Source organism: Pseudochaenichthys georgianus, chromosome 13 (assembly GCF_902827115.2).
Source record: "Pseudochaenichthys georgianus chromosome 13, fPseGeo1.2, whole genome shotgun sequence".
Classification (NCBI taxonomy): Eukaryota; Metazoa; Chordata; class Actinopteri; order Perciformes; family Channichthyidae; genus Pseudochaenichthys; species Pseudochaenichthys georgianus.
The window spans coordinates 21,976,355-21,988,775 of record NC_047515.1 but is presented as its reverse complement, the minus strand read 5'-3'; the positions used below and the strand labels follow the sequence as shown (position 1 = coordinate 21,988,775).

The following is a 12,421-nucleotide window of genomic DNA, read 5'->3' as shown; positions in this document are numbered from 1 at the left end:
ACGCTTAAACGGGGCTACCCCGTTGCAGTGGAAATGCGCCATTAGTGTTCCCGCTCAGGGGCCATGCCCATAAGGGCTGGCCTATCACTGGGTGACTGTAGATTGCTCCCTCCACCTGTGAGAGACCGTCCCCTCGCCACGGAATCTCCCATGGCCTTCCTGACAGCGTACGCTGTAGGCATGGAAACCAGGATGCTCCCGTGCGTTCCGGGGCAATTAGGATCACTGACAGCCGCTCCTCCTGTACTCGGTCCAGGAACCGAGGAATCAGCGGGACTGGTGGGAAGGCGTACAGCAGTCCCCTGGGCCATGGCCGATGTGCGAACGCGTCCACCCCCAGAGGGGGGTGGTCCCACGCTGACAGGGAGAACCAGAGCGCGCATTGCGCGTTCCCGCGTGCGGCGAACAGATCCACCTCCGCCCTCCCGAACCGGCTCCAAACCAGGGCGATCAGCTCGGGATGGAGGCTCCAGTCCCCCTGGTGAGGGCCTCCTCTGGACATGAGGTCTGCCCCTTTGTTCAGCTCTCCGGGCACATACAGTGCTCTGATGGAGAGCACGTGTGCGCGCGCCCAGATCAACAGCCGTCTGGCTGTGTTCAGGAGCTGCGCTGAGCGTACACCTCCCTGGCGATTGATGTAGGCTGCCGCGGCTCTGTTGTCTGTGCGAATCAACACATGCTGATTCCGCAGCAACGGGGCAAAATGTTGAATTACTCTCCGTACGGAGATCAATTCCAGCACATTTATGTGGAAGGACATGTGAGCCGGCCACTGTCCTTCCACTGCCTACGCCATGCACGTTCCTCCCCACCCTGAGAGAGATGCGTCTGTGAACACCGAGGTGTGTGACGTAACTCTGCCCAGGGCTACCCCCTCTGACAGGACGTGGGGACTTTTCCAGTAGGTTAAGTCTGAACCCACAGACAGAGGGATGACCACCATGCGCCTCTTCTGTCGTACGGGGTCGATGCGTAGGCTGATGAACCACCTATGTAGTCTCGTCATGTGCAGGAGACCCAGTGGAATCACCCCGTGATCTGCTGCCATCATGCCGAGCAGCCGCATCACGGAGAGTGACGTCACCATGCTGCGGGGTGTGACACGTCGAAGGAGAGCTGTCAGCTTCTCCACTCTCTGCCGTGAGAGTCGTGCTCTCATGCGGGCTGAGATCAATTCCACCCCCAGGTAAACAATACTCTGGGAGGGAAGAGGACAGCTCTTTTCCCAGTTCATTATGAAACCCAGCTTTGACAGATGCGATATGAGTTGTACCGTCTGTAAAGCCGCTTCCTTCCTGGAGCGAGCCAGCAGCAGCAGGTCGTCCAGGTAAAATAGTACTCTCATCCCTCCTCTGTGTAGCGGCTGTAGCACCGTCTCTACACACTTTGAAAAAGTGCGAGGAGCCAGGGAATAACCGAACGGCAGACGGTTGTACTGGTACGATATTCCCTGGAATGAAAACCGCAGGAATTTCCTGTGTTGCGGGATGATGGGTACATGGAAGTATGCATCCTTTAGGTCTATATAGGTGAACCAGTCTCCCTGGTGAACACACTCTAACACCTTTTTGACCGTCAGCATGTGAAAAGGCCTTTTCATTATTGCCTTGTTGAAAGCTGACAGGTCGAGGATTGGTCTCATTCCCCCCGTCTTTTTCGGGATAAGAAAATAGCGGGAGTAATACCCCTGATTTTCTTCCTCTTGGGGAACCCTGGAAATAGCCATCCATCTGTCCATCAGACACACGCGCTGCCACTCCGAGAAACACTCTGAGAGCGGGCGCACATGCTTGAGATGTGTTGTGGTCGTCATGACGACGAGCCACGCCAGAGCCCTCGCCGCCGCTGCCCGTGAGGCAACCCAAGGTGGGCCTAGAGCGAAAGGGCTGTGAGGAAACCTCCACACGCTGCATTTCACTCCGCCTCTCATCATGACACGCGTACACGCTCAGAGGATGGATGGAGGTGTGTGCAGTGATATCCACATGAGGCGTTACCACGGCGCTCATGGGCTTATTGTGACCGTGTGTATGTGGCGTATCTCGGACAAAGGAATGCCACGAGGTCTGTGGTTTAATAACCGAAAAGTCATAACCATCAGGCCTCTGCAGCGAATCCTGCTGCCTACTAATCAACAGATTGGAGGCAGCTGGTGTAGTTACTGTGCTCCGCAGTTTATTAATCGATGGATTAAATAGCGCAGGCTTTTGTAACGAACCCTGCTGGCTATTAACCGATAGGTCATAGGCAGCTGGTTCACCCAAGGTGGGGGATATGTGAAATACATTTGTAACTGATGACTCAGACAACATGTTGGGAAATAATCTTCTTTTATTTCCCTCACACTCCCCCCCCAAACCGTCAAGGCCGGCTTTGTTTTTTCGGCGGCTCTCGTGGAGCAGACGCACTCCCTTCTTACCCCCCTTCTCTGGTGGGGGGCCGGAGGCACAGGACGGTGCACTGGAGGCGCGGGCCGGTGCACCGGAGGCGCGGGACGGTGCCCCAGCCGTCGCTGATGGACGAGTCTGACGCCTCGGCTGTTGCTGCTGCGAGTGTCTGTCCGTCTGCCGCTGTGGCCGGGTTGGCTGCTGCTGCTGCTGGAGCCGTTGCTGCTTCACCGCTGGCTGGAGCCAGCAGACGTGCTGGCGGATGTCCTCCGCTTGCTCCGATGCCGCCTTCATGGACTCAACCATGGCCAGGAACTGGGGTCCGAACAGCCCGTCCGAGCTGATCGGAGCGTCCAGCAAAACCTTCCTGGCTGGCTCTGTAACCGTTGCTTGTTGCAACCAGAGGTGGCGCTGGATCTGAGTCATCCAGGCTGTGATCCTTGCCTGGGAGACTGCCACGGCTGCGCACAGCGTGAGTGCTGTGCTGGCCGCCTTAGCGATCTCTTCCGCCTCCTCTGGAGCTACAGTGGTGGACCGTTCGACCAACGTCACCACCGAGTTGGTCAGCAACGCGATGTTATTCGCTGCTGCAGACGCTTGGAACGCACACTGGTGCGCCCGGTCAGCCTGGCGGGCGACATACTGGTCTTTGAGGGTGGCCAACATAGGGCGCCGTCCGGCGACCAAGTTGGCCTGTCTAACCCCGAAGAACGCCGTTAAGCTCGGTTCCAATGCGGGGGTGGTTGGAAAAACCTCGTCTGTGAACCCCTCCACCTTAGTGAAGGGAACAAATGTGGCCACCGGAGCCCTTAAGGTCCTCGGGGACGCCGGTGCCCCTTCCTGGTATCGCCTAATGGCGGGGAAGCGCGGCCAGATCGGGTCACTCCTGCCCGTCTGAACCCGGGAAAACACTCCGGCCATGTCATCCAGAGCCACCCTCTCCCGTCCTCGGGGAACGGGGAGGCCTCTGCATGCTGCTGCTTTGCCGATTATTTCCGGCAGCTCTAGCATAATGCCACCCAACGCCGGTAGCGCCGTGGCCACGGAGAAGGGGACCACATGCTCGGCCGCCACCTCTGACTCTCGCTCCGACCCCGTCTCCTCGTCCGGGGAAGAGGGGGAGGGGAGAGCCGCATGGCGAGCCATGGAGGGAGACGGGGTAGGAGTCCTCCCACTCGCCTCCAGAAACAGGCTGTTGTCCCTGTTCTGGATGGGCCAGTCGTCCTCCTCACCCGCAGCAGCTAGGGCGTCCACCCTTTGCTTCCTGTCGGATGGTGGGAGACGAACACAATGTAAACATGCGATCTGCTGGCTGAGAGCCGCGTCCGCATGCTCTGGCCCCAGGCAGGATGCGCATATTGTGTGCAAATCGTAGCTCATGATGTATCCCGTATTGCACGAAGGACACATGCGGACACGTTCATTGCTGCTCATGATTTATTCTTGTGCTTCAGTACTGCTGGTTGCTGAAGAAAAGAGGGAGCAGATTGCCGGGCCTCCTTCCTATTTATACCGGAAGGAAACCCGAGGGTGGGGCCCACCTGGCGGGTGGGCGTGGACTACAAGTGTTTCAGTGCTGCGCGGGGGCGCAGAGGGATAACCCAATAGCGATAGCCTTAGAGGGCGAAGCCATATATGAAGTAGAACAACAGCCGGTGTTTCTCGTTAGTGTTTTCCCCGGGAAACAAACACAATACGCACAAACGCACAAATACACACACACACGTATACACACACACACACACACACACACACTCACAAGCTTCCCCCAGACCAGTAATCCAATCCAAAATATCTTCCCTTCGTAGTATAAATTCCACGGGTGGAGCTGTCAATTCTTCCTGGTCCTCCGGACCGCCTGGAAATCTCTTACCGGTACTAAGGACCGGGTAGGACCGGCACACTTTCAACACTGGTTAAAATAAGTGCTTCAACATAGTTAACATTGCTGGAGGTATGCACAAATATTGATAGATGTCTTGTAATGCACTATTGAGGAATCTGCGACCCAAGTTTTTCATTCATTGCATAACTACACCGTTTGTGTATATGATATGTCAATAAACGTTAATAAAAGCCTTTCTACCAATTGGATCAAATATAAAAGTCAGCCGAATTAGTATTGATACTGCAAGGAGACGTATTGTGTGAAAGAAATGTAAGATGTTGTTTAATTGCTGATATATTTATGATCCACGTCACGTTTTCAGTGTTGGCGGTAATTCCTCATGTTTGTCTAGAAGTCTTCTCATCAGGGCTCTATAAATAGAGAACTACGGCAGATATGTAATATTTAATGCAGCCGAACCGTGTATTACAATGCCGTTATGTGATGACTTTCAAAGAGAAAAGCAAGCACACTCGGAATAAAGTATTATTATTTTTTTTTAAATGTTTTCGGTCTGTTTCCGGTATTTGTTAATGACGATATGATGTGAGACTGGAATTGCACAGGGGAAAATAACGTATATGCCACCATTTTAGATGCGGATTTTGTTAAACTAATACGTTTGCGCTGTGGACCAACACAATACATTGACGGGGAAGGGGGTAGCAATAAATATAACACCATTAAACAGTTACATAACATAACAGAAATAATATCGATAGCAGCGTCCCTAGCAACCACCTTGGTAACAATGAAAACGTTGTATGGACACAATTTCCTGAAGTAATCTTCGTAATAACTAGCAAACTAAAGATCATGTACATCCACTGCACACATAATCTGAATTAACAACTCATATTTCTCACATCAAATGACATCAAAACACATTTTAATGGCCAAACTAACTTTAAAATAGGCATTTTCCACCGAGAATAAAACGAAGTTCGGCCATGTTTTTTTTTTCTGCAGGGAGAAATTTGAAGATCACATGACATAGACGCCAGCCATTGGAATGAATGAAATACAGTTGGAGGTCAACCAATCACAGAGATTGAGAACTAATCACGGGGCTTGTCAAACAGAGCACATGGTGTAGTCCTAAACGATAGGTAGTGTAGTGTCTTCTGCCATCCTTTACTCCGAAAAATATTTGTTTCTCCGAATCGAAGGGGAAAAATACAAAAGCATTGCACACAATTTAAACCAATCAATGTTGTGTAATTAACAAGGATAATCTGGTGTTTTTTAGTCGATGAGTAGTGCAGATATCATTGTAAAATCAATCGACAGTAAGGGGAATACTTACTTCCGGGTGTACAATTCTCCGTTATCCAATGAGAATGGACGCTCACATTACCTTTAAGGGCAGCCGACACAAACGAATGCCATGCTTCCATGAGCGTCAAATCCCGCCGCAGATGGGAATACATTGCAATCAATTGAAAGCTATTTGCGTCCCTTTATGAAGCTGAAGGAGCCTAGGAGCGTCACAACTGCACACCACGGGACCCTGACCAAGCGTCGCTCCTGGACGATTATGGAGTGAGAGTATGTTGGACATCCACACCTCATGCTTTACCGACTTTGCACTTAAACTAATTTGTTTTATTTGGACTACTTTGGTGGTTCGGGCACCTAGTTAGGATGCCACCTGGCCGCCTCCCTAGGGAGGTGTTCCAGGCACGTCCAGCTGGGAAGAGACCAAGGGGTAGACCTAGGACCAGGTGGAGGGATTATATCTCTTCGCTGGCCTGGGAGCGCCTTGGGATCCCCCAGTCAGAGTAGGTTGATGTCGCCAGGGAAAAGAAAGTTTGGGGCTCTCTGCTGGAACTGCTACCCCCGCGACCCGACCACGGATAAGCGGGAGAAGATGGATGGATGGATGGACTACTTTGCACTTAACTTAATTTGGTTACTTTGAATTACTTGCTTAAATAAACATATTTTGTTAACCTTTGATACGGTATGTCTCCACTTTGTTGTGGCCTTTTGAGCCAGGTCATAACAGACACACACAATAAAACCAATCAGGATACCCTATTCATAGAAATCACAAATAGACTCCTGCAAATATTATTGTAATGCGGCTTTCACACCAGCGCTTTTCCCTTTCTAGCTCCGAGCGGGAGCTTTTCTGGTTCAGCTCCGGTTTCCCTTTTCTGCTCCCGCTCTGTTCACACCGCCCAGAGCTGCCGCTGCTGCGTCATGACGTCACCGTTTACGTGCCTGCTTCATAAAATCCAAACCGCGCGGAAATCCCTCACATCGACAACAACAACAATGGCCGATTGTATTGAAGCGCTGTTCGCGTTGGTTATCCTCTTACGAAACGAAATGGAAGGCATCGGACGACTTTACAAGGGACGACTTTACAAGGGACGACTTTAATTGGAACTTTACAAACATCACATGTGAAATGCAAGACTTCTTTGTTGTCTTCAGCATCTACTTCAACGACGAATCTTAGCTCCGAAGCTCTTGCCTCTAGACCAACAATTTGTTGGAGCTGGAAGTGAACCGGATTCCGGAGCTAAGAGGCGGCGTCTCTGCGGTGTGAACAGGAAAAAACGGTACTTTTCAAGCTCCAGCTCCGTGCCGGAGCAGTAAACGCGTTGGTGTGAAAGGGGCATTATTATATATTCTACATCCATTGGAGCAGCAGAGACACACACAGACAGGTGAACTGCCGGCTGGGTTCTGATCCCAAAATAAAACGGCTGGCCTTTAGTTATTGAGTTGAATAAAAAACGAATTCACGCAAAAGTTTCAAAGAAGATTTATATCTTTTGATGTTGAGACTTGTTATTAACTGCAGAAAACGCTGAGGTGACAAAAGCACAGCAGCTCATGATTTAAAATTGTATAGAGAAGATAGGAGAGCACTAACCTTTTAGTATATATCTATTTTATTGTATATCAATGTCATGAAATATTCATTCTTTATCTGTATTATGTTCATTTAGCATATTTTAGTCTCATATTTAGGCAATTAAATTGAAATATCTACTAAATCGGAAAAGTAAGTTATTCAAACAAATATCAAAACGTGTGTGTGTGTGTGTGTGTGTGTGTGTGTGTGTGTATGTGTGTGTGTGTGTGTGTGTGTGTGTGTGTGTGTGTGTGTGTGTGTGTGTGTGTGTGTGTGTGTGTGTGTGTGTGTGTGTGTGTGTGTGTGTGTGTGTGTGTGTCATATAGAGCTATATGTCCCAACACTTTACCACACAGTTTGAGTGCTGAGCAGTTTGCTGGCATTTGACTAGCCTGTAACATGAAACAAAAATGTAAATCTTATTGGAATTGGTGTATGCTATATTGTTTGGTATGTGCATGATACTGTAGCTTGCATAGTGTGTGTCCTGAATATAGCCATCACAGTTCCCTGTTGTTCTAATCTTAACCAGTTATGATTGCTGAGCCCTGTGGGAAATAAATGAACCTTTTATGAAAAGAGAGCATGCAGAGTCGCCTTTATCAGATGCAGTTGTTATAGGAGCATGTCTTTATCTCCATCAAATGATTTCAAGCAAACATGCATAAGATGTTGATAGCTAGGATTTTAGCTCTGTATTTTTTTTACCTGAACAGGGTTTCTGGCTGTGAACGTTTCAACAGGTTTGACATGCCCGGTTTGTTTAAGCAGGGAGACATAATGATTGGGGGTATTTTCCCAGTATTCAACAAAGAAATAATAAGCACTTCAATGTTCACGAGCGAGCCACCTGGAGCGAAGTGTGCAGGGTAAGTTGTAATACATTCTGATTTATTTCATCCTGCTAGCTTTCTACTTTTATCTTACAAATGTCTTTGCACATGTACAGCTGCAGCTCTGGATTTTCATAATCTATTTAAATCTCTAAAATCTTTTTAGATTTGACCTGCGAGCTTTTCGATGGACTCAAGTAATGATATTTGCGATTGAAGAAATAAACAAAGATCCTGCTCTCCTGCCAAACATATCTCTCGGCTATAGGATCCTTAACTCTTGTGCATCTCCCACAAATACTTTACGTGCTGCACTAACACTGGCTAGTGGAACAGAGGACACAGAAATGAATTCATCATGTCCTCCAGCTATATCTGCCCTCATAGCAGAGTCAGGATCATCTCAGTCTTTAGCTATAGCTGGAGCTCTTGGGCCATTTCATGTACCAATAGTAAGAGAATAAATGATATGTTTACAATGTTAGTATTCTGTGATATTTCATGTTTGTGTAGTGCTTGTCTTTTGGCATTTTGTTCAGACTGTTGGTGTTCTTTTTAGGTGAGTTACTTCTCAACATGTGCCTGTCTGAGTGACAGAGCTAAATACCCAACTTTCTTTCGGACAATCCCCAGCGACTACTTCCAGGCAAAGGCTTTGGCAGCACTGGTGAAACACTTTGGCTGGCAGTGGATTGGTGCCATACAGTCAGACAATGACTACGGGCTAAATGGAATCCTGGCTTTTAGTGAAGAGGTTAAAAAGCTTGGGGTTTGTATTGCATTTGTTGGGAAAATTAAACGTACATACAGTATGGATACAATTCTGGAGGTCGTGGAAATGATCAAGCAGTCGACTGTCAAAGTCATTCTTGCTTTTGTTCCAGAGGGTGACTTTTACCCTCTGATGAAAGAGGTTGTAAAACAGAACATTACAGGAATACAGTGGATTGCCAGCGAGGCCTGGATAACAGCAAGTCGACCATCCACCCATGAAATCTACCAAGCGTTTGGTGGAGCCCTAGGATTTGTTGTGAACAAGATGGCTATTCCAAAACTACGACAATTCCTTACAGGCATTAACCCTTATGATGATCCAAGTGACGCCTTTGTAAAGGATTTCTGGGAGACTATTGTGGGCTGTCGACCTGTTTTACCCGGGGAAGACGCAGTAACTGATTCAACAAATGAAATTTGCAAAGGCTATGAGACATTATTGAATTCCAAGAATTTGTTCTTCAATGTCACACAGCTAAGAGTGTCCTATAATGTGTATAAAGCAGTTTATGCCGTTGCACATGCGCTACATCAGTTGGTATTCTGCCAATCTGTCCGAGAAAGATCACTGAGGCCATGTTTGAATACATCAGAGATTCAGCCCAAAGATGTGAGAACAAGAGACAGCCACCCTCTTGCACATATACAATCATTATACTGTATCTGCATAGAAATGCTGTTGTCAATAAGAATGATACATATTTATAAATTATTCTGTTCCCTCTCTAAGGTCACGGATCACCTTCAAAGGGTGAATGTTATCAATCAGTTTGGGGATAATGTGTTTTTTGATAAGAATGGTGATCCTCCTGCTTCTTATGACCTGATTAACTGGCAGCTGAAAAATGGGCAGGTGCAACATGTCACAGTGGGTCATTTTTCCTCTGCTGCTGATAAGGAGCTCAGCATTCAGGAGGAAAGAATTGTGTGGAGGGAAGGGAAAATGGTAAAATAATTGTATCTTATGGCAACAGGCTTAGCGATTGTGTTTGAGATCAAGTCCATAATACATTTTCAAATGTTTACTTCCCTCAGGTTCCGACGTCTGTGTGCTCTAATGTTTGTCCAGCCGGAACAAGAAAAGCTCAAATAAAAGGAAAACCCCGCTGCTGCTTTGACTGCATTCCATGTGCTGATGGAACTATAGCCAACTCAACAGGTATCAGACGCATAATTAATGTTTAGAGTATCCTATATCATTGTAAGAGTCACTGCATCACTTTCAATTAAGTTGCTTTTAAGGCCCTGACACACCAACCCGATTTTGGGAGTCAGAGGCCGTCAGAGGCTGTCGGGCATTCGCGGCGCCGTAGTCAGGTTGGTGTGTCCCGCACCGTCGACCGTGACACGCCTTATTTGGACTGCCAGACCCGATGCATGGCCGATTCAACATGTTGAATCGGCCATGCATCGGGTCTGGCAGTCGGACCAAATAATCACTCTGATTGGCTGTTCAGCTAGCAAATCAGTGCATGAGAAGCGAAGCGGAAGTGAGGGACGTAAACAAACGATTTAAGAAGGCACACACAGACTGCTATTCATTTTCATCTCATCATGGCGATCTGGAATGATGCAAACGAAGACCTGCTCATCACCTTGATCCAGGAGAGGCCAGCTCTGTATGATATTACGGAGAAAATATACTCTTCTTCTTCTCTGTCTTCCGGTTGTTGCCTCTTTTGAATGACGAATACACACTACCGCCGCCTGCTGGTAAGGAGAGTTATTGCCACTCATGCACTGAAGTCGGTGCGGTGTGTTCCCGTGCGACACATGGCCAAAACGCAGGAGAACACGGCCAGGCAACAGCCGACTTCAGCGTCGGCTAGTCCTCTGGTGACTGCTTGGTGTGTCAGGGCCTTTACATATAAAACATTTGCATTTTTTATAAAATGAGGATACCATTTTTGAGAAATGTAACATCCAAACACATAACTGATTCTTTCTGTTTGTGATCAACAGGTAGAGCTGACTGCACACCCTGTACACAGGAATACTGGTCCAATGAGAGGAAAGATGAGTGCATTCCTAAAATAGTTGAGTTCCTTACATACCAAGAGCCGATGGGAATGGCTTTAACAGTTGTATCCCTGCTTGGGGCCTCCCTGTCGCTGGCTTCCATGACGGTCTTTATCCGCTTCAGAGAGACTCCTGTGATAAAGGCCAGCAACTCTGAGCTGAGCTGTTTCCTGTTGTTTTCTCTCTTTTTGTGTTTTCTCTGTCCCCTTACTTTCATCGGCAGACCTACAGTCTGGACATGCATGCTGCGCCACACAGCTTTTGGTGTGACGTTTGCACTTTGTATGTCCTGTGTTATGGGAAAAACTATTGTTGTTGTAACAGCTTTTAAAGCCACATTTCCTGGCAACAAATTAGCAGGAAAGTTTGGTCCTGTACAGCAAAGGATCATAGTTTTTTCCTGCACTCTGATTCAGATTGTAATATGTGTGTTGTGGCTTAAGTTAAAACCACCTTTCCCAGACATGGTTTTCAGATACAGCAATAAAAAGATAGTTTTAGAATGTAACACAGGCTCTGAGGCTGCTTTCTATGCAGTGATTGGGTACATAGGGATCCTTGCAATGATTTGTTTGGTCCTGGCATTTCTAGTAAGAAAATTGCCAGATAATTTTAATGAAGCTAAGTATATCACCTTCAGCATGCTGATATTCTGTGCTGTGTGGATCACCTTTATCCCAGCATATGTCAGCTCTCCGGGGAAGTTCACCGTAGCTGTTGAAATATTTGCAATTTTATCCTCAGCATTTGGCCTGTTGATTAGCATTTTTGCTCCTAAATGTTACATACTTTTTATCAAGCCAGAAAGAAATACCAAGAAACATATCATGGGAAAAAATATGAGATAAAATATATAATCTTTTATTTTGAACTCTTAGCTAGTGTATAATGTATAGTAGGAGTAGTAGTAGCAACACCAGATAAGCATTGTTTCATTATACTGAGTTTTCATCAATAGGTCTGATATTTAATCAATCAATACTCATGTGAATTTACATATGCACAACCTGTACTGTACAATAGGAGAAAAACCAAGGATAGAAAATATGTTGAATGATTATCACTGAATGTATATTATATCAGTTATTGATACATTATAATTTTCTAACAAGTGTATTTTTATTTCCCAACAGATGATTTTCACTGTTTGTATAGGCCAAAGTATTACAATTGTAATTGTGCTTTGTGTGATAAGAATATGATTTGAACATATTCATGTAACATAAATATAAATAATTGTTCATTTGTAGTACTATATGGTAGTACATGTAGTTCTTGTTTTTTTTTCTTAAAGTGGACCTATCATGCTATTTTTAGGCAATAGCATAGGTCTCTACGGAGCCCTGGAGGGTTCATTGAGAGACAAATAAATAAAACGTGGCCACGCTTTATTAACTCGTGCCCACGCTTTATTAACTCGTGCGAACGAGAAAGTAAAACGTGGCCACGTTTTATTTATTTTGAGGGATTCCTGTCCGTGACTTACAGTATCTGCTGCCCACAGCTGTTTTATAGAAGGAAAACCTCCTTCACTTTATGAAATCTCTGTGGCACCAGTGGCCTATACTACGAAGCAGGATTTGCTATTTACACTATTCATTCATGAAGTATGACGCTGCGCTGTCAGCACCCGTCTCCATGTTTGTGATTG

The 12,421-nt window shown here is 46.8% G+C and overlaps 1 protein-coding gene across 1 annotated transcript; it reads left to right on the top strand.

Moving 5' to 3' along the window:
• The first annotated feature begins 7,909 nt into the window (after positions 1–7,909).
• Positions 7,910–11,618, top strand: LOC117457783 (extracellular calcium-sensing receptor-like). Its single transcript, XM_034098010.2, has 6 exons — positions 7,910–8,013; positions 8,144–8,429; positions 8,537–9,361; positions 9,482–9,697; positions 9,787–9,910; positions 10,714–11,618. The coding sequence occupies exons 1-6, from the start codon at positions 7,925–7,927 to the stop codon at positions 11,616–11,618; spliced, it is 2,445 nt and encodes an 814-aa protein (XP_033953901.1). The 5' UTR covers positions 7,910–7,924.
• Positions 11,619–12,421: the final 803 nt, after the last annotated feature.